This window comes from Tympanuchus pallidicinctus, unplaced genomic scaffold, assembly GCF_026119805.1.
Source record: "Tympanuchus pallidicinctus isolate F22 unplaced genomic scaffold, pur_lepc_1.0 scaffold16, whole genome shotgun sequence".
NCBI lineage: Eukaryota > Metazoa > Chordata > Aves > Galliformes > Phasianidae > Tympanuchus > Tympanuchus pallidicinctus.
The window spans coordinates 12,488,713-12,510,525 of NW_026294679.1; the positions used below are offsets into that span (position 1 = coordinate 12,488,713).

The 21,813-nt window shown below is 47.1% G+C and overlaps 1 protein-coding gene and 1 long non-coding RNA gene across 11 annotated transcripts in view; both read left to right on the forward strand.

The window, feature by feature from the left end:
• The first annotated feature begins 721 nt into the window (after positions 1 to 721).
• Positions 722 to 6,856, forward strand: LOC128077486 (uncharacterized). Its single transcript, XR_008205024.1, has 6 exons — positions 722 to 1,045; positions 1,894 to 2,158; positions 2,592 to 2,669; positions 5,525 to 5,607; positions 6,074 to 6,232; positions 6,665 to 6,856. It is a non-coding gene; the product is annotated as an uncharacterized LOC128077486 (long non-coding RNA).
• Positions 6,857 to 10,559: 3,703 nt separating this feature from the next.
• BTRC (beta-transducin repeat containing E3 ubiquitin protein ligase) overlaps positions 10,560 to 21,813 on the forward strand; it is a 112,095-nt gene continuing 100,841 nt past the window's right edge. For 8 of the 10 annotated variants that reach the window (XM_052676717.1, XM_052676722.1, XM_052676720.1 and 5 more), the window contains exon 1: positions 10,560 to 10,692. In XM_052676717.1, coding sequence (XP_052532677.1) covers positions 10,645 to 10,692 — 48 coding nt within the window. In that variant the 5' untranslated portion in view covers positions 10,560 to 10,644. Of the gene's footprint in view, positions 10,693 to 15,985; positions 16,096 to 21,813 lie in introns of those variants that run through there. The other 2 variants (XM_052676729.1, XM_052676724.1) reach the window with 2 other exon arrangements.

Consider the following 21,813-nt stretch of genomic DNA (forward strand, 5'->3'; position numbering starts at 1 on the left):
ACACCAATGGCTTTGGGGAACTGAGATTGTCCAGCCCAACTCCCTGCTGGAGCTGAGCACTGCTTCTTTAACTCTCTTGGTGAAGGCTGTTATTTCAGGGTGAATAATTAATTCTCCTGAACATCAGCAGCTGGCCCTGGGTGGGAGCTGTGCTAGGGAGAGCAGGCAGAGCAGACGATTGGGTTAGAGGATGCGAGAACACCTGTTCCTGCCTCTTGCTTTCTCCCTAGAACCTATAAAGTGGGAAAAGGGGGAGGCATCTGCCTGGGCTCCCTGTTCCAGGGCTATTTGGGGATGGATGGGGCTTTTGCAGGCTGAAGAGATGCATCAAGTCCTGGGGGTGGCAGAGGGGAGTTTAGGGCTTCCCTTTCCCCTACAGCTCAGTCTACTTCTGTGCTTCACTGTGCCTGCAGTAGCAGAGCTGCTGGCTTCATTTGCTGTGGTGCAGTTGTGGTTGCCCTGGGCTCTTCTTGCACAGGGGGCTAGAGATGGTTCCCTTGCCATTCCCACTGTAAATAGAGAGCAGAGGCACTCCGAAAGCTGGCAACGCTCTGCCTGCTGATCCCTCAGTGGAGCTACCCTTGCACAGCAGGGGACATGTCCCCTGATAGGTGACAGAGATATTTGAAATGGATGGGGCTGTGTTGGAGGTACCTGCCGGCAGGGCTACCTGGGAGACGCTCCTATCTGTCATCTGATTTATCCAGGTTAAAAGGCTGCAATCAGTCACCAAGGTAGATTCATTCCCCAGTAAATAGTGCCCGAGGGCTTCCAGGACCTATTTTACTGCTAAGCACTCTCTTTCCAATGCTTGAATACCTCTGTTCCCAGTGGAGCCGTTGCTGGCTGATATATATATGATATGGGGAGTCCTGGTGACTTTTTTATTTTTGCTCTGCTCAGCTCCTGGCCTCATCTGAGCTGTGTTGGGCTGCACGATGGATGATATGTTCCAGGCTTTCCATGTCTGGGGGCAAATTGGGGCGAGATGGCGCCGGGGGACCTGCGTGGTGGAGCCTGGTGCTGGGACAGCTTGCGAGGAGAGGTTTGAGGGGGGTGTTACTGTGGGGTGGCTCGGGGTGGGCTCCAACCCAGGACCCCTTTTCTCCCACACCTTCTTCCCACATCCACTTCAGGTTCTTGTCCTGCAATCATTTAAGTCTGGCTGCTTCTTTTCTTTTACCTTTCTCTGACGCATCCCTGCTGTAGTTCATCATCCCAAATCAGTTTGTTCACTTCCGCCCCCTCTTCCCCATCCCTACCCTCTACTCCTCTCCCTAATTAGATTTAGAGTGAAGGGCTAATGGAGTATTACTGCAAAGGACTAGGCAAGATTCCCAAAGTGCTTACCTAAGGGGAGAGTGCTTGGATTAATAGACGTGTTAAGGCTCTGCATCCTCGTGGTCCTGTGAGCTACAGGAGGGGCTGGAAACACAGAGCTGAGCTCCAGATCTTGGTACTCTCAGATTTCAATATTTTCAGCTCTGTCCAGGTTTCCTGCTGGAGCATCCCTTAGTTGGGCCATTACTGCTCTTAGATGTTCTCTTAGGGATGGGTTCCCAATTTAGCTTGCCCTTTGGCAAATTATTCCCAGGAGGTGGGAAGGAGTCCTTTCTCAGCTGTAGATGAGAGCTTTCCTGCTTGTAGGGTTAGGAGACTTTTCCCCTGTGCCTTGTGCAGCACCTCACACAGCAGGGCTCGTTCGGTCCCTGGGTGATGCTGTAAAGGGAACAGCCTGCGCTTTAAGCATTGTCATCCAAAGGTGCCATGGGATCTGTGCTGATGGGAGAGAGATTTTCAGGAGCTGTTCACCTGTTTTCATCTCAGAAACGTTGAAAGTTTTATTTTTATCTGCTGGTGTTGTAGCTTTAAAGTCTCTCACGTATTTTGCAGGGTGCATAGAGGCTGGAGCAATGGAGGATGCTGGGGACACGTGCAGGGCTGACCGGCAGTGATGATCAATGGGTCTCTATTGCCTTCAGTTTTGTTCTTGTACATGTACTCAGGTGCAGAATGGATCAGATCAACCAGGTAGCTTACTACTAGCATCACCTTCAACCTCCAAGTGTTGCGTACCTCAACATCTCGAGCCGTGGAGGGCATTGCACTGATGCTCCCTGTAAGTGGATCGCTGCTGGGAGGCACCAGAAGAAAAAAGGTGAGTGGTTTCATATGTCATATGCTGCTTGGGTTTGCAGATGAGTGTTTGCTGATTAAGGGGATGGTGGCACCTGAATTTGGGACAGAGGTAGAAAAGGGAGCTTGGTAGGGTGCAAAACCTTGGCAGGGGGACGGAGAGGAGATAAATGAAGAGGAATAGCTGGGGCTGTTCTGGCCACAGCACACACCTTGAGGGAAGGAGGGCTTTCCAGAAGCTGGGCTTGAAGAAGGCATGCTGTGGTGTCTATGAGACACGGTAGGCAGGCTCAGGCTACCCCGAAAGCTGTGTATGGAGGTGACACCAGGAGACAACTGATGGCATGTTTCCAATACCCCTAGTTTTGTTAGGGACACTGCAAAGCAGTCCTTGCCACGCGCATAGCATGTGCATGCATCCAACCCCAGGCCTATGTTCTGCTCATGCTCTCCAGGTGCTCCTGATGATCTCTGCTGCTTGTCTGGAGCCTCTATTCTGGTCACTGTGACCTGCTGGCAATATGTCACCTTAGGTAAGTGCTGGCTGCTCGGGGGTTTGCATGCTCCTAACTTTGTTCCCTAGTTAGAATCAGAATCATTTGAGTTGGAAGGGACGTTTCCAATGAACAAGGACACCTATAGCTTGGTCAGCATGCCCAGAGACCTGTCCAGTCTAACCTTGAGTGTCTCTGGGCATGAGGCACAGCCATAGGAGTAGCTCCTTAATGGGACGTGTAGGGATGAGTACAGGGTGTCAGAGGATGGGTTCAGCCAATCCATGTTTATTTCAGTGCCAGTAGGAGGAATGCTGGAGCTCCTGAGCCCCGGACACGGAGAGGGGTCACTCCATGGTGCTCCCATCAGGGAGGAAGGATGCCTTCCTGTGCCCTGGCAAACCCCTAGTGAAAGACAATCAGGCTCGCTGTCACCGAGCTAATTCCGATGGCATAAAAGCAGTAATGAAATTCACGGCAGGATTAGCCTCTCCATCCAATGGGCCGGCGCCGCGGTGACATATCGTGCTTCTTGCCCGAATGTAACACACCATCTAATTTACGTCGTGTAGCGAGCGGGAATGAAATGTTCATAAAGAATTGCTGAATCTTGTCACCTTAACTGCGGCCCCGGGCTCTGAGGCATCTGTCAGGGAGAGGAGAGCAGAGAAGGAGGCTCCTGCCTTGCAAAGCTGCGACCAGGGCTTTGGGAGCGGGGCGACGGCTGCATCAATCTTCTGGGGCTGAGCGGTGGAGACAGGCTCATGGGGATGGATGGGACCATGTGTGTGTATGGTGTGGGGATGAGGAAGGGGATGCTGGGATTTTCCGCCCCCCGCACACACAACCGCATACTTCGGATACATTGAGATGAGAGATGGGGGGCAGTATCCCCAGAGATGCAAGTGCTTGGAGGTCCATGTCCCCATGCTGGGTCCCCCGTAATTTGTCCGTCTTGGGAAGCGGGTGTGTGAGCATCCCTTCTGCTGCAGCTCAGCAGCCCCCCTGCTCCCCTCCCCAAATGTTTATTTGCAGTTAATTTTCATGGATCCTAATAGCTCAGATCCTGCTAGGGGGGAATCGTGCTGTCTCTTCAGTCAGAAAGTTTGCAGAAAAAAATAGCCCTTTCCTGTTGTGTTTGGAGTAATAGTGTCTTGGTGTCCGGAGGGGAGTTGGCAGGAAAACAGGGAAGTTTATTAAGAGGAATAGATTGAATTCCACTGGGTTTAATTGGAAGTGCTTGAGCAAGCGGAGGAAAGAGTCCAGTCCAGCCCCCCAAAACAGCCATGCTCTCTGGAGGCTGAAGGGATCTGGGGGGGCTGGATGCAGCTTGAGGAGCATCTCAAAGCTCCATCATCCCCTTCTCTGCTGGTTTGCTTACTTGGGGGTCCCCTTGCACTCCAGCCTTCATCAGCAGGTGGGATCCCACCTGGGTTCTGGAAATTCTGAGTCAGGAGTGATATGCCTCTGAAGTGGTGGGGTAAGGGGGCACTTGGGACTATTTTACTCTGGAGGCTGGATCAGACGTATGTGCAAGGTAGACTGGGGTACTTTCCTTCCACTGCTGACCCATTCCCTTTTAATGAAAACCTGGGTTGTGTCATTGGGCTGGGATGGGGTGCAGTTGAGTAGTGTGCACCTGGAATACCTATGTGCATATCTAGGGATAACCGAAAGCTGAGATGCCTCTCTCCGTTTAAAAGGAAACGAGGAGTGAATCCACTGCTGGGTGCCTATTCATGGATGAAACCATGCTTTCACCTTGAACAGGGGTGGGTGCTGTGGGATGAAATGCAGAACATTTGTGCCTCCCCAGCACTGATACAGGTGTATAAGGAAACATGGAAATGGGTCTTTGTGGATGCAAAATCAACCAGAACAGTGCCAAAACAGCCTCCAGAGAGGTGGTCCCTGGAGATACCTAAAGGTCAGACCTGACAGGGCTCTGAGCACGTGATGGAGCTGTAGGTGTCTGTTTGTTGCAGGAGGGTTGGACCAGATGGCCTTTAAGGGTCCTTTGTAACTGTAATGATTCCACGAAAGCAGTCCCTTCCTTGTGCACCCTGCTGTCCCATGTGGACTGGAAAACTTATTTACCATTGTGAGCAAGCAGTATTTGGGAGCTCACAGTGATTTTTGTTTCACCTTGAATTCAGCCAGAAAACAAAATCCAAATTAAAGAGCAATAAATAATTTATTACTTTATTTACTTTAATTCAAAACATTGCTTCCCTTCCAATCAAGATGTATTACTTCAAATTAAATGTTTCATTAAATCTGAAATTAAACTTTTGGGGGCTGGGGAAAGGATGACTTTTTAATTTGGCCAAAACCATGAAAACTGCTTTTTCCCATTGCTTTAATTACTCTGGACCAAAAGCGACAGGCATTGTGCAAAGTATAGTTGTGTTTCTGCTCCCACCCCTTGAGGACCAGGGCGTTTGTCTTTCTGGGCTCTCCCAGCATGGCACAAGACTGCAGAACTGCAGCTGCAAATCCAGAGAGAGCGTGTCTCCAATCCAACTCAAACCTTGGAAGGATGCATCCTTCCTTTGTGCTGCCTTTTCATCCCATGGGTGCAGTGTCACTACTGTCATTATGTCCTTTGCTACAGTTCACCAAGTTGGTTAGCACAGCATGAAAAGATTATTTGGGATATTTTATGGTGTCCAGTGAAGGGAGAATGCCTCATAGTGTCTACTGTGGGCTGCTTTGAAGAGGACTGGTGGGAGTCTGGAAAAGAGAAAAGGCTGAACTCTATGCTTTTCACTGGCTGTGGAAGGATTCCCAGTAGGGAAACCCTCTCCTGTGAGAGTCATATTGCCTTGGGAGAGGGTTTCCCCTTGGGAATCTCTTAAAGAGCTCCAAGTTCGCTTTTTCAAATGGTCCTTCAGGTGGCGAATTGCAGGGATGTTCCCTGTGATGTGAGAGCTGGAAGCTGGGTCTCTCACTGGAAGCATCCCTCTCACTTAAGCAGGTGAGTGATGGTAGAGAAACAACCCGTGAACCCTGTTAGTCAGTAACTTGGGTTTTTTGGGCCCTGCTGAGCCTCTCATCAGTGCACGATGGCTTTTGGACCTGTGGATTATAATGCCACCCCCAAGAACGATGAGGCACAAGGAAAGCAGTGATCATGGGCATTTGCCAGGCTCTTACATACTTACTGAGTAAGTCAAGAGTATTTACAGGAGATCTTGCTGCCTGTAACTTAAAGCTTTAGCGAAACAAATTAGAATTGCCTTCTGGAGGCCATTGATATAAATTACAGCCCCAACATCTGTCCACATCTGTAGCGTCTAGACAATGTGGCTGGAGGGGCTGCAGGTGGGAGGGGCATGGGGCTGTGCCGGGCACCCCAAAGCATTGCCTTCAACCTTTGGGCATGGCTGGGTCTGCCCCAGCCCAACCAGGGGGCACATCCCTGCTCCTGCTTTCTCTTGCAGCCTGTGTGTTGACACCAGCAACAAATCTGGCCTTCGGATGCCTTGACTGCTGCTACCTTATTTATGGCCTGGTGGAGGATACGAGGGGAGGCAGTGCCTCCAGGCAGCCTTTTTCTGTCTTCTCCGGGCCCCTGTGCAGTGCTTGCAGGAAGAGGCTGGGTCCGTCAGCTGAGTGATTGTATTTTTTTTCTTTTTACAGTTCTTAGCGCCAACCTTCTCATTTATATGTAAAGTAGCCATTAGTCATAGCTCTGTTCCCTCACACTGCCTGATGTACAATCACATTTTGCAGTGGATGAATCTTTCCACACAGCTGCTCTGCTATGAATAATCCGTTGCTGGGCCCATAAATCAGAAAAAAATCATGCACCTCCTTTGCCTGATCCTTACACAAAGTCATATATTTTACATGAGGACAAGCTAAATATTCATGAGGCTTTAAAAAGCTTTTCTGGCTGTGAGATACTTGTTGGGGTTGGTTTTGTTCTGTTGGGTCAGGTTTGGTGGTTTGGGTTTTTTTTTTTTTTTTTTTTTTTTTTTTTTTTAATCCCTGTAAGAATAAATCTTTTTCCCCCTTTCCCCACCATCCAGGCAGTGATGCTGAGCCCACAATGATGCTCTTGCCTTTGCCAAGGACCAGGTGACCTCATCATCACTGCTGTCCCAAGGACAGGCTGCCAGAAGATGCTGCAGTCACTGGAGAATGCATCTTTGGGGGAGCAGGAGCCCTCCAGGTCCTTGCTCAAGGATTCCAGATTGGCACCCTGTGATGGAGGCCAGGAGACCCTGGTGCTTAAAGATGTGTGGTTTTTCTCTTGTTTCCTGTGTAATTAGCAGCTGCCCATTACTGGGAAGGATGGAGCTCATCCTCTCCTGCCGTACCTCCTTACCCACACAGCAGCTCTGCTATTTGTCTAGGGGCACGGAGAGTCAGTTTGACTCAGCAACCAACAAATAATTCATTGGTATGCCCTGATTGTCATTCTTCTGCCACTATAGCAAATAAAACAGCTAGCAAATGAGCATCAGAACTGGCAGAGAACAAGAAGCACGTGACTGGGCAGAGACAGGAGAGGGGATGCAAATGATGGGTATTGCCTTGTTCAAGCCATGTAGTGAACATAAATCATACCACATGATCTTGGGCTCTCTTCTCTTCCTCTTGCACAAATGACTGCTTCTCCTTTAGTTCTCGGCTGTAGGGAGGCATCCTGCCCCTAAGATTCCAAGGTACTGTCCAACTAGTCCCTGCACAGAGCTCACAGCCATCCCACGTGGGTGGGATGCACTGGAGAAGTTGAGCAGGACTGGAGGGATGCTCAGCTGTGTTGCTTTCTAGGTACGGTATTCCTCACTGCACTCAGCAGCTTTTATCCCACAGGGTGCTGCCTGGCTCCCATTGGTGTGCTCAGTGCTGTGCAACACTGGTTGCTGCAGGACAAAGGGAAAAAGAAGGGAGAGCACCAGACCTCTTGTTCCCTTCCTTTTTGCTGCAACTTGGAAAGAACAAAGTCAAGGGACTGCCAAAGCAGCGGAAAACAAGGCCAAGCACACACAGATGGTGAGCCCACAAATTTAATTTAAAATCATTCTTTATTATTCAAAATATTAAAATTCAGGCAAAAATGCCCAGAGGAACTGTACTGATTACAGTTCCCTAATGTTTCATGGCCAAATTGTACTGCTTCCTCCAAGGGTCACTGGGACAAGAAGTGAAACCCCTCTGGAGTGCAGACAGAGGCAAGGCTTTACCTGCTGTACATCATTTACCCAAACAGTTACTGACCCAATCAACTTCACTTAAAGCAAAGCACCAGCTGTTCCTTACCCAATTAATGATTGCCACAGCAAATTAACATGGCGTTACACCAGGCGTGGATGTGGTCCGCAGAGCCCGGAATGCACAGAGCAATATGCTAGTGCAAAAATAATCACAGTAATATCTTTACCGTTAGGTAGCATCCTTCATCTGGAAGGACTGGGAGCTCCCTGTGCGGTGTGTGGCTGGCTTTGTGCAACACACTCTGCAGGAAGGATGGGGATTGCAGGAAGGGGATGTATGGTTGCTGTTTCAAGAGAGATTAACAGGAGTTGCCAGTGTAGCTCTGCTGTGGTTGAGGCAGAACTGACCATGTGTCCATCCCTGGGTTCTTGCAATCCAAACAAATTGTTATTTAACTTGTAATTCCAACTCCTTCCTTGGCGCTCTGTCTCTGTGGGCTGACTTGGGGTGCTCAGAGATCTGTCCTGTCCCTCTGCCCTGTCCTGTATTGTGGGTCCACAATGTTCTGCTGATGAGAACTGAGCTGGTCTCTTCTTCTACCAAGGTTCAGTCCAGTTTAGGTGAAGAATAGAACTCCAGTTCTTAAGCAGCCATTACTGTTTTGGATCCACTATGAAGCTATGCTTTTTATGATCCCAAGAACTTACCTTTAGGTTAAAGACACATCAGTCAGCCCAGAGGGCTTTGGGACAGTGGTATCTGGTGCTGCAGTATTACACTTCCTAGTTTTCCTACAATTGGGCCAGCATCAAACATTACTGACAAAATGTATCACCAAAGCCCGAAGCTGCCAAGCTGCTGCTGAGGGGATTCTCTCTTATCCCACCCATGAACTATGCTTACACGAAGGAGCAGGAGAGCTGTGCTCCCAGTACTTGTGACCCTCAGTTGCCTGCAATACTGTTACAGGAGCCATCCCTTTGCCAATTATAGGACTCTCTTGTTATAATTACTGTCATTTACATAATTGTGGTAAGAGTTTTCAGCACTGTCAGCATTTTGGAAAATGCCCAGGCTTGTTACAGCCAAGCATTTCAGTGCTGAGTACAGTGACCCAGAACGTGACTGGGACAGGCCAAGAATAACAGCTCATATCCTGATGACCCGAGAACTTTTTTCTGGAAGATTTCCATCCTTGAGATCCAGAGCACATAAGGTTATCCTACGACCATCTCCCATGCTACTCATCTAGGGGCACAGTTCCTCCAGCATCACAGCCTGGCACCACCCAGCTCAGGTGTCCCTGCAAGGAATGCAGTAATGGGCACTTTCTATGCATCGTGTTCTCTCTGATTACTTTGTTTAGAAACCTGAAGATGAGATGTTCAGAGAAAATGAAGGGCAGGGTTGGTGTGCAGGGGATGCTGGCAGTGTACTTGCAGCTTGGAGCTTCATTGTATGGCTCCAGCACGGGAACAGAAAGAATGGGTTCAAGCCAAATATCGACAAGAGGGAGTTGATGTTTGTTGCTGGCTCTTTTGCATCTAACTTGGAAGAAACTCAGGGTAAACTTCTTAAGGTGCAGGATCACGTATAGAAAAGCAGCAAGGAGAAGAATTGGGATCACAAATTATATAGGAATACAGTGTCATGCTTACTATAGGGAAAGGTAAAATGGAAGCAATTGGAAGGTAAAAGCAAGCAATCCGTCTCTGCTACTCCATGTAAAGCAGCTTCAGCTTTTGGGCAGGCGGTAAGAAATGCAGGCAAATTGGGAAGAGATTAGACAAAATTAACAAAACGGAGAGGATTAGTGGTGATGGCTGCCAACAAGTGGGCTGCTCCGATTTGGTGTGCATAGGGGAGATTACGGAGCAGGGACACGGGGGGCTGCAACAAACACCCTCCTCCATGTGCAGCTGTTACCGAAGGGCCATTGGACAGCGCTTCCTGATTGCTCACTGCTTGAGGCAGCAAGGCGTTTGGCCTCATTTTGAGGGAAAAGTGATTTAGCATCGTTATGCCAAAGGAAGAAGCAGCAGCCCGGGAGGCTGGCAATGTGAGGAGGTGACTGTGGAGAGATTTGAGCATAGCCAGTCTGTGCGATCCCCTCCAGTGCTGCCATTCTCAGCAGTTTGTGCCGCGCTGCCGAGGGGCAGCAACACCCACCACTGACCGGCCGTACACAGTTCTCTAAATGCGTTTGGTACCGGTTCAGTGCACGTAGAGACGTGCCAGTGCACGGGATGAGTGGCGGGTGGTGTCCGGGCTGCATTAAAGTGAGCAGTGACTCAGAAATCGCGGCTGCGTGGGCACGGTGCGGAGCGGTCTGCCAGCAGAGCCAGGAGCCGAGCGTCGGGAACGTGCACTCGGGATCTCCTTTCATTAGCCACGCGTGTGACGCTAATTAGAAACAGCGCAGGGAGACAACCTTTCGTCTCGCCGAGAGCAGCCTGGGGCAGCCAAAGCCCAAACGTCCCCAGAAAAGGGGCTCTCTCCTCGTCCGCAAACAGCGGCCTCCTTTCCGCCCCTGCCCTCAAGTCACGCAGCGCTCCGTACTACAACTCCCAGCAGCTCTCTCGCCAGCTGACGGCGCGTGCACCACCCGGCTCCCGACATACCCGCTGCCGCACCGCCCTCTGGGATTTGTAGTTCTCTCTCACCCTCGGGCCCTCGCCGGCGGCGCGACGGGAGACTCCATTTCCCGTGGGCCCGCGGGCGGCGCATGCGCTTTGCCGGCGGCGGGGGTGAGCCGGCGGGGGGGGCGCGCGGGGCAGCGCAGGTTCCCGTCGGCGCTCGGTGCGGCCTGGCGCTGCGAGGAGGGGCGACCGCGGCCCCGCGCACGGCTATGGACCCGGCCGAGGCCGTGCTGCAGGAGAAGGCCCTGAAGTTCATGGTGAGGGGCCGCGGGGAGCGGAGGGGGCACCTGCGTGCGGGGCGGGGGCGGGGGGCGGCGCCGGGTGCCCTGGGCCGCGGGGGGGTTCCGTGTCGGGAGGGGAGGGGAGTCGTGCGGGGCGGGGGGCCGCGGGGCGGGACGGTACGCGGGGGAATCTCGGGTTTTTCCCTTCGTTCCCGTACTTTAGGCTGTGCTGTGCTGCGCCCCGTCCCCCTGCAGCTTTGTTCCGTGTTCCTTTCCGCCCTGCCCGCGCTGCCGCGCACCGACACCTCGCTCTCACCTCCTGCTGCGTTGCAGTGGTGGTGGATGTGCGCGGCCTGGGCGTGTGGGCCGCCCTTGGGCCATGGCAGGCGCATTTGGGGCTGCTCGCATCCGAGATGCTCTGTGCTTGTACCTAGAGTTGAGGCTTCCGACACTTCAGCTGTAGTTAAATTCCGTTTTGTTTTTTTTTTTTGTTTGTTTTTTTTTTTTTTACTTGTTGATATTTCTAAACCTTTTAGGCTAGAAACATGCAGCTTAGAAATGGAAACACGCTGGTACCATCTGAATGGAATGTAATGTTGTGTGCCTGAAACTACCCTTTCCCTATGGACATCACCTAAATGCCTGGCAGTGCGTGGTGAAAGTTGACTTTGGGTTGGTATTTCCAGTCCTACAGACCTAAATATGAGCTCATCAGAAGGAAGCAATTCTGTTAGACCTTCAGAACGTATACCCAAGTGAAATCGAGGAAGTGCTACTTGCAAATGTTTTCTTTTTATTTGAGGTTTGCAACATTTGTTTGACTTCTGCTTTTTTAATCCTGCAGAACTCGTTTCTCTTGTGGTTCGGTGACCTTTTTGCCGCTAGTCCTGTAGTCTGGCAGACTTATAGGGTCTCTGCTCAGTGAAGTGGGAAAATGCTGTGGATACCTAAACAGGAAAGGTAGCAATTAGTAATAATAAACCACCTTCTTGGGCGTGCAATTGGCCAAAGGACTGTCCCTGAGCCTGCTGTGACCATGTTGGGCCAAGCTGGGTGGTGACAGCCTTAGTCTACATAGCGACTTCTGTATCCTCAGATGTTTCTGTGTGCTGCCCTTGCGCACTGCTTTTGTCATTGTGTGCTTAAGTTTCCAAGCAGTAGCTTAGTTCCAGGCATTTGCAGTCTTCCATAAAGTTGGGCCTGGGACCTGAGGGAATCCCTGCTCATCTCACAGCTGGCAGCGTGCCACCTGAACAATAAAGCTCCATGATGCTGAGGAGAGACCTAAGCATGAGAGAGAGCTGCTCTTATGAGAGCTGCATCTGGTAAGGGCTCCAGATAAAGGGAAGAATTATCGAGGATCAGACTTCACTGAGAGCTAAAAGCTAAACCAAGTTCCTTAATGTTTTATTAAAGTGCCTCTTGAAAGCAAAATGCATGCAAAATTGCAGTGAAAGAGTGAGCTTCCCTCTGATCCCCTTGAACTTTTTAGGTATATCTGTATGGCTTGAGAGTGATAAAAGCTTTTGTTTATACCACATCTCAGGCTTTTGCTTTGACATGCATCTGTATAGTCCTTCTATCATTTTAATTATGTTGACCAAGAGTTTCTGTCAGACTCAGTGAGGTCTTTCCCTGTTCTCCGTTTGCTGTTGGTGGAGGTGTATGCAGGTAGGTTGTTCCAATAAATGAGATCCCATTGTAAATATCAGGTTGGTGCTGCTGGGAAGTCTCCTGTCTGTCTGGAAGTCTCCTCTCAGTCTGTCAGGACTCAGAAAGTGCTTAGGTACTGCAGTAATGGCATTGCTACAGTCATCTGCACGGAGGTAGTGGATCCTCAGCTAATGCTGAATCATTCACAGCATATTACCCTGTCATCTGAGAGTGTGATGCACTCCGTGTGCTGCTGCCTTCCCAGAAGGGCTGTGCTTTGGGTTGAGGTGGGCTTTGCTGTTAATTAGTGACTTTTCCCTGAGGCTTTCCCAGTGCTGAGGTATCTCACTGTAGGTGAATACTCAAATGTCTTTTGTAGGTGTGATCTATTATCTCTCCAGCCTTTTTGGTGGTTCTGTTTCTAATGTGAATTTGCGTTGGGTTTCATTTTGTGATGGAAAGCAGCCCTGTAGGTGGTGTTATTTTTGGGCTTCTCTAGAAAATAATACTTTTTCCACTAAGTGACAGTGCCTCATTTTCAGCAGTGACTTTGAGCAGTGCTCCTGAGTCACAAGGTATCAGGCGAGGCAGACTTGCTGTTCTCATGTCTCAGAGAAAAATGTCACGTGGAAAATTCATCCAGTGCTAACCTTATAAATGACATTATCTTGCCTTAAAAGGGGCTATTTATTTTTTAATGTGTCTGTATTCATTACCTTGAAAGACAAGGTTCTGAATGCTGGTGTGTGTGTAACTTTTCAGTGAGACTAAAATCTCATTGTTCTCCCTGGCTGCTATTGTCTCCGTTACTCGCCAGTGAAACGGTGTTGCCTTTGGGTAATAACGGCTACCAGTTTTCCAGGTGTGCTTTCAGCTACCATAGGTGTCATCTGATACTTTCAGCTTTAAGTCAAGTATTTAGCATCATTCACCTACTCGGTTTACCTCTGCAAGAAGGCCTAATTTATTCCTGATATTCAGCTGTGGCGGATGAGCATTATGCAGTACTGAGCAGCTGCTCACCAGGGTGGGCTGTATCTGCTGGCAAAGGACTGTTGTCTATCACACACTCTACACGTCATCTTTCAAAGCTTCTTTTGAGTGAAAGCTAGTTGATAGATTTAAAAGACAACGTTGTAAATTACACAGCCCAGTGCTCTGCAGCTACACCAAGGGTTTTGTTGGAGTGGCGCCTCGGTTTATCCCAGTGCCTTTTGGTGTTTCTGAAACCCTTGAGATACGCGCTGCGCTTCATGAAGAGTGCAGCTCTAAGGGACTGGTGCGTGTGCTAAAAGGAGAGACAGCTCTGCCCATTGGTTTAGAAAAGCCATGGTCATGGACAGAAGCGTGCCTTACAGAGCTCTGCTTTTATTCCTTCAAGAACGCGGGGTTTCTGTTGTCATAACCACTTACAGAAGTACCGGGAACGAGGTGCTCGATGAGGAACTTCCACAGTTGAATGAAGTGTTTACAACTGTAGATACAGTATTTAAAGCGTGAGTGCAATAGGCTCAACTGAGACTTTGATTAAATGTCATATAAAGTAAACTACATCTGCCTGCGTAGAATAGTAGATATGTTTTTCAAAGTAGCTTCAAATGGTTCTGTTAAGTGTACGAATGTTCTGATGATTATCTTTTTAATTAAAATGAGAAATCTTTGTTTAAAGTGGCATTCTTTTTTTACGGCCTGTTACAGTCTCTGTAACAATCATTTCTTAAGTCTGAACGTTTTTAATTCCAGGAATCCATTTATATAAAACTATGTTTAGACTTAATTAAGGAACGATTCTTACAAAGCTTGTAAATAGCCAGGAAAAAAGGGACAGAAAATAAAACTGACATTCACACTTAACGGAATGATTGTTACAAGGTATGTAATATGCTATAAAAATACAATAAAGCCCTTTTTATAAGAGTTCATATTTTTTGTTCCTCATTTTGAGAGGTATTTAAGAAAAATATCAAGGCTCTATGAAGTAACATCTGTTTGCACGAATGGACTTGTGGCAACTCTAGTTGTGTTTAATTAGGAGTGCTTGGAGCTGCACCTGACCAGCGTGGGATCTGTCTGGGATAGTTTGGCAAGCAATAACTTGGTGTTTAATGCAGTTTCACTTTCTCAGTTTCTCTGGGTGAATCAATTTGCAGTACTTCATTTAATTTCCTGGCTTGTGAATAGGAGGATGTTGATACCAGTGTTCTTCATGAATTTCTTTTTCCATTTAACACTCATCAGTGTTTTCTTTCTGGGCATCGTGATTCTAGAAGGTCCTCATTGCCTTCTTATTTCATAGAAGAGCACAAACTGGTGTCTTTTAAGATGAATTTGTTCATTATTTTTTGTCTGAAGTTCCTCTATTTTGGTGTTACATCTTTGCAGGTGCTACTGGCAGGTGACGTGGTCAGTGCAGTGAAGGCTGAAAGGTACCAAACCTTGGAATCCCTGGCTTGCTCTTTTCTATATGTATATTCACACACATGCAGAACAGGTGGACAGAAACAAATCAGAGGGTTCCCTTTGCACAGAACACGTATGGTTTATGGCATCAGTAGCACTCGGATTTTGAAGAGCTGGGACTCATTAACTACTGTTTAAAACTCTGCTTTTAAACCTTTACCACCTTCCTACTGACATTTATGTCGTGCTAACTTTGTTGTAGAATCTTGGGTATCCAGAGGAAGAGTAGCATGACAGCAACGGGAGTAATTCTGTACTACAGAATTGTACAACAGAAGCTGGGACGGCAGTTGCTTCCTGAATGTGGGGTTGCAAAACCTCCTTGAATTTTAAATGTACTCTTAGTATTTTTCTCCAGTAGAACTCAGGTAACGTTCTCTCAGCTGGAGGATTTGTAGGAACCTGTGTTTATACTGATTTCTTTCCTTCTGGCCCAAACTCCCGGAGCTGTTTGGGTTCTTCTGCTCTGAGCACACCCCGTTGGTGCTTCCAGAACTTCACCCTTTGCTTCCCTGGTCATGTTTCATTTCAGCCACTTTGCTTCATTAAATGTGTTCAATTAGAAAAGCAAATGGCAAATTTGCTCTCACATTGCTGAAGTATTTAGTTTCAAGGACTTAAAAAGCAGAATTTGTTGCACCGTGCTCTCTGTACTATTATATGTTCTATAAACATCAGAGAGAATAGGCTGACCTTAATATTTGCTTCCTAGCCTAAATCGCCGCCTTGCAGCAGTTATTTCCCACTGAATAAAAAGTTTAATTTCACGCCCTGATTAGTGCTACCATGTGCAGGTGGATATTTATTTTATGCAGCTAAACTAATCTGCCTTGGCAAATTATTTGCCAGTCAGCAGAGCTATAATTCCTTGTGAGTATTTGGTACTAAATTATCATTCTCGTTAGTAAGATGGAGCTGAGTTTTCTAAGCACAGAGTTTGGTTAAGCAAAGTTTTTCCCAACTGATCTTCAGAAGATGCAAGGTATGTGCAGAGGCCTCAGTGTTCTGCAGCTGTGTTATGGAAAGAGGTAATGGAGGTTTCAGAGGAAGAAAATGCTGATTCTGTAGTTCTGTATTGTCTCCAGGGATAAGGTGGTGGTGGGAACTCCTGAGTGCTGGCCTTAACCACTGACTGAGCACCTGGGGAAAGGACCCGGTCAGCGTGGGAGCACAGGTGAAGGCAGTTCAGGTGATCAGAGGGGGTGGAGCCTGGCTGCACCTCTCTAGACCTCAGTTGAGGGCAGACTGCCACTGGGGAAGGATCTCTTTCTGGAGATCCCTCTTTGGTGAAGCTTTGCCCTGTGAGCCCGGAATCTTCTGTTACAGGTGAGCAATCTTCCTCCCTTCCTTTAGAGCACTCTTCTATAGTGCCCATCCTTCTGTCATTACACCTTTGGTGAAGCACCTTTTGCCATCATATTGATCCAATTGCTACAGGTGGGAAGTGGGTGGTGTTTGGAAATGGCCTCTTCAAGGGGCGATCTGAAGTGAGAGAGAGGGGGAAAAACGACGGAGAAACACTGCAGCAGCTGATCTTCAGAGCGCTTTCAGTGACCAGCCAAGCTCTGATCTCCAGGCAGCAAGTGAGAGGAAAAGGTAAAGCCACCATTCTTATCCTGCTGTTTATTTTCAGTGTGAGGAACTGAGCCAGGGGAAAGGGTGATCTGCAACTAGAAATGAGGTGGCAGAAACAACTTTATGCTCTGATCTGATTTAAAATTCACTTCATGCTATGAAAACTCTTAAAGTGGGGACCAGGCGGTATTTGCTGAGTTACGAATGCTGACTGCATGTTTTTGTCAAGTGGATTTGTTTGTCCCCTGCTCTGTTTCCTTTGGCTTTCGCTCTGCTGGGGTTTGTTTGCACCATAAAACTCGTTAATGAAAAGTGCTTGTTTTCTATTACAAGGAAAATCGTTTATACCTGAAATTATGAAATTTCATTAAGAGTTGAGTGAAGGGATTCCACTGACTTTTTTTTTTTAGTCTGCATAAATGCATTTCTTCTTGTATTCATTTTGAGTGATTGCTACAGTAAGGTTTAAGGTACAAATGAGTGTGTGTGTAACCAGTGAGCTGAGCAAATTGCTTCTATTGTATACAGATTTTCATGCTATATTCAGCAATGCGAGTGGCATAAGCCATTTGCACATGCAAGGAGTTTCTTCTCTTCCTTGTCTGCTTACGTTGTGTTGTCTTCAACCTCCACGTGCTGCTGACACTTGGGTAATGTTTAGCCATTTTTGGTGGCAAACTACCTCAGGTTTCCAATGCTCTGTTTTCTTCAGCCCTCTTCATTTCCTCCTTCACAATTGAGGAGATGCTCAGCAAGGTGTAAATTGCATAGGTGCTCTTGCACTGAAGGACTGAATGAGATGTTTTTTTGGCTGTGGCAGCAGAGAGGGTTGTAGCATAGCGGTGTCCATTGGCTGCAGCTAAAGAGTAACTGCTCAAAATACAACTAATGGGCAATTGAACATCAAGCCGTTTTCTTGATGAACACTGATAAGTGCTGAGAAAACTTCTTGGTTCCACAGAAACTGTTGTATATAAGCATCTTCGGATTTGCACTAGATGGCACCTGTTATTAAACAACAGTGTTTTCTTGGTGTTGACCAAATACTACTCCTGCTTTGCTGGATAGGAAACTGAAGCTCAGGAACGTACGTGGTGTCCTGGACTGCAGGAATTCGCTCAGGGTCATGCAGTACCTCGACAGGAGCAGGCAGCATCAGAGAAACTGGTTGTTCTAATAGCCAGCCTTGTGCTTCTAACCATGTTTTGGTTAATTTTACAATTGGCTAACCACCTGTTAAGAGAACACATTTTATCATTAAACAAAATTAATTTTAAAAATGGCTTGAAACTGTCTGTTTTTAATGGGATCTGAATATTCTTTGTTTTAATCTGCCTCATGAGGCTTGTCTTTCTTCTGGGAAGTACACTGTTACATCATTAAAATACCATCCCCTACTGAGAGAGAAATCGGCCCCATTCACTAAATGGCAATGCTGAAACAATGACAAGTATTTCTAAAAACTGCATTAAAATTCATTTTTTTTTCTTCGTCTGTGAGCTCAGTTAACCAATGAGTGCTTGGCCTGCTTGCAGCCGGATGTGCGCGGCCCAATTTGTTTGTTGTGATGGCAGAAGGCAGACAAAGATATGTCAAAGACTCCTCATTTAAAATTATGCTACTTTTCCATGGTGACTTTGCTCAGAAACAAACCAATTTGCTGCTTTTGGTCCCGCTCTGTACTAAGAATTAAAAACATCTGATCTAATTTCCCCCCTGCCCCGGTGCTGAAGCAGGGTCTGTGCATCATCCTGATGGGAGCAGCAGGAAGGAGGGAAAGGGAAAGCTCAGCGAGCTTCAGCCTTGCTGAGGGATGGCTCACAGCTCACAGGCTGTGAGCAGGAACCAACCGGCACCTCCTGGAGGAACCGGTCTGGCGGGCAAAAGCAAAGAGCCTCAGTGCTGGTTTTGTTCGCTTCATCTTGGGGTGAGAGGGGTTGCAGGGAAGCACCTACAGCAAGCCAGAGGTGATGAAAGCTGTAGAAAAGGGAGTTTGGGAACTATCAGCCAGTGCAGAACCCTGGTGTGGATTTCTTCCATCATCTGGCTTTGTGCCCGTTTGTGACTTCTTGTGGTTTCTTTGCAGGAGTGCTGTCTCTTGTTGCTGGCATCTAAGGACGGTGTTATCACAGATTGTAAGGTATTTCAAGTATAGGAGAATGGATTAAATACTCAAGAGGAAGGCAGTGATGATCTTTGCTGGATACAAAGCAGGGCTGGGCTGCATTCTGGCTGGAAGAGGAAATCTTGAAGCTTCTAGGCTTGCCCATTCAGCAGCCAAAAGAGTCTCTTGTTGCTTTAGAGAAAAAGGGTCTGGCCCCCTCTCCGCACACATCTTTCTGTGAGAGCAGTGCAGAATGGAGCGGTGTTTGTGTGGGAGGTGCTTTCAGCATTCGGATGTTGGCCTTCAAATCCCATCTGATGGGAGGATTCTGGTGACTCTCCACAAGGTTGGTTTGTTGGATCTGCTCACTGCTCTTCTTCCCATATTCTGCTTAAGTCTCAGAAGAATTGAGAAATGCAGCCAGCTGTCATTCATCCCCAGCAACGCAGAACAACAAGAAGTGGGTGTAGTCTCAAGAAACTGGATCAGTCTCATTTTAGAAGACTTAACTGCTGAGATGGTTTCAAGATATCTGAAGGAATCTAGACAGTGTTAACACCTTCAAATATGATCTAAGCTGGTTTCTATAGGTAATAGGCTAGGTTTGAAAGAACACAGATCTCTGTTCTCAGTTTTTTCTTTTTTTTGTTACTTTTGTCCTTTATTTTGTTTCTTTTGACTGAGATGATTCCAGCGCACTGCATTGGTTTTGTACTTAAACAGCTTCTTTTTTAGAATAAACAATAAAATGCCTTGAAAATTTTCTGCTGGCAAGAGGATTCCTAGGTAGCTATTTCTTGCTGGCCTTTAAAATAAGACTTTAGGCAGAGGCAAAACAGTACAGAGCTCATCAGTAAGAGGGAAAGTACCGTCGGGGTTGGAGCACTCTTGTGAAGCATTGGGTTCAAATCCCCGGTACTGGCAGGCAATGTATCCTGCAGTTCCTTTTGCAGCCTCCTCAGAGCAGCTCTTACATGGGTGCTCTTTTCTTTGCTACGGTATTGTAAGGCTGTTCCAAACCATAGTACTTTTAGCTGGAATCCTCATTCATGTTTTCCTAGCTAAACTTCATTCATGGCATTCATTCATTCTCATTTGATCCAGTGCCAGTGTTGTTCTTGAGTTTAAACAGCTCTTCCTGCTCCTCTGCGTTCATCTGGGTATGTTTGTAGAGAGCAGTCATATCCCCTCTGAGATGGATCTGGTTGCGTTGTTTTCCCCTTTTTCTTTCCCTCATAGGATGTTTCATATAAGGTTTTATTGTCCTAGGAGATCTTTTCAAACAGCTGCAGAATGTGATTAATCTACCTGGGACACGGGTGGGCAGAACTATGCACAGTATTCCAGGAGAGGTTTTTAGTGATCCCTTGTACAAAAGCATTAGTACTAATTTGTCTCTGCTGGGAGTTTTTCGTGTGATACGTTCTCTGGTGGGACTCACCTTCACAGCTTATTCACATTGGTGAACCATCACTAAAAAGTAGTGTCTAAAAAGTTATGTGTAGTAGTCTAAAAAGTAATGTGCATCTGAGCCTCTTCCTCTCTTTTCAACTTTTTAGCCTCCAGCTTAGAGTGGAAATAATGTTACTTTTTGATTTATATACATTTTGTGTTCTGTTACTTCCAGATGCTGTGTCCAAGGAAGTTTGTTTTCAGCATATTGATGATTCTTGGTTTTCAGCTGTTAATATTTTATAACTAATTCCAAGATTAATAGTGGATTTCAACCAAGACCCAACTGTACAGCTTGGTGGCTCCCTCTTGAAAATAACCCATGATCCTCTCCCTTTTTAGGTTTTTATCCTCCTTACAACTCTGGTATTAATCCTAATCCCCTCCATTTTAACTAGTAACTTCCTATGTGTCATCTATCAAATGCTTAACTACTTGTAATTTGTCTGGACTTTGGTGATCTTCTTAAAGAAGAGGATTGGGTTAGTCTAGCACTAATTCTAATTTGTTCTAAACTGGGACTAGATTTACTTCCATGGCGAGTGCTCTGTTTTGGCCGTAGTTTCCAGAATTCAGGTTGTACTTTTTGCTTTCCTGCATGTGTTTTTATTTTTCTGAAGTCAGTCCTGCAGTGTTTCAGGCTCACTGTGGTTAGTCTTTTTCCAAATATTTATCTGCATACAGATGCTGCCAGTGATTGCCTTTTGGGTGTCTTCCCTCACTTGTGTTGTCCCTGCCTCATCCTTGCACCGTAATTCTTCCTCTGAGACAGCATGTTTCCCTGGTACTCCTTCTTTTAAATTCCTTCTCTGGTCAAGCAAGAAGCATTTACATCTTGTTCCTGTCTTGAAGAGTTGAGAACTGTCCTGGAGGTGCCTATGGTGCAGGGCAATGAGGGGAGGAGCTGGAATGTATCCTAGTAAATGCACAGAGCGATAAGTTTTGGGTTCCAAGTTCCTTACAGTGAGTGAATGGGTCTCATGCTGTAATTGTGGCACAGTGCTTTGGGAGGGAAAGGGGGCTGGGGTAGGACGGCCATACATATGTGGGTTTTGGTCTGTCACCTGGGATTTAGCAGGAAGACAGGAAGGTAAAAGTTAGCACTAGAAGTTCTTTTGCTTTTTATGGAGACTGTAGTTTTCCAAACTTCTTAATATAGGTCACCTATTCATCATTTTTTTTTTTTTTTTACTGAAGAGCAGAATTTTCTATTCTTCCCGCTCTGAGTCTCAGTGAAAAAAACTAGTATCCAGATGAGCTTTCTGGCTTTTATATAGATTTAAAAAGAAGTGACAAGATACAGCCTTAAAAGGCACTGTCTTCATTTTCTTGATACCGAGACAAGCTGCCTTCTGGTTTGTACAGTGCGCGCTTGTGGCTGCTGCTGTTGGTGTTGGTTATTTGGCTCAAGTTGGAACAGTAGCAGGAGACACGTAGTTTCTCTTTGCCATAGGTTTTGCAGCCTTGAAGGGGCTGAACCTAGGACTTGAATTTCAGATCTGAAATGTCGGGTGGTTGTGACATCGAGGATGCTTTTACGCATGGGCACGGAGAGGATGACTTTGTGCTGTGGTAGTAAGCATGCTCGCAGAGCTGGCTGGTATTTGTCTGAAGATTAATGAGGTGTCGTCACAGATCTCCACTTGATTCACAATGCTGTAGCTCAGTATTCCTTTGAGCCCTTCAGAAGGTAGTGTGGTGTGTTGTGTGAAGGTAGTTTTCCCCGTGGCTGCAGCTCCTGTCTTTGTGTCTGTCAAGGAGTGCAGATACACGTTCGGCCAGACTTTGGTCAATGCGCTCCAAACCAGTTCACTGAAGAACTGGAGTTAGGCGTGTGCTCCATGAAGAGTGAATTCATGTAGCTTCTGGGCAGAGCTTACTGCTTGAGAGGATTGCCTCCTTCAGTTTTCATA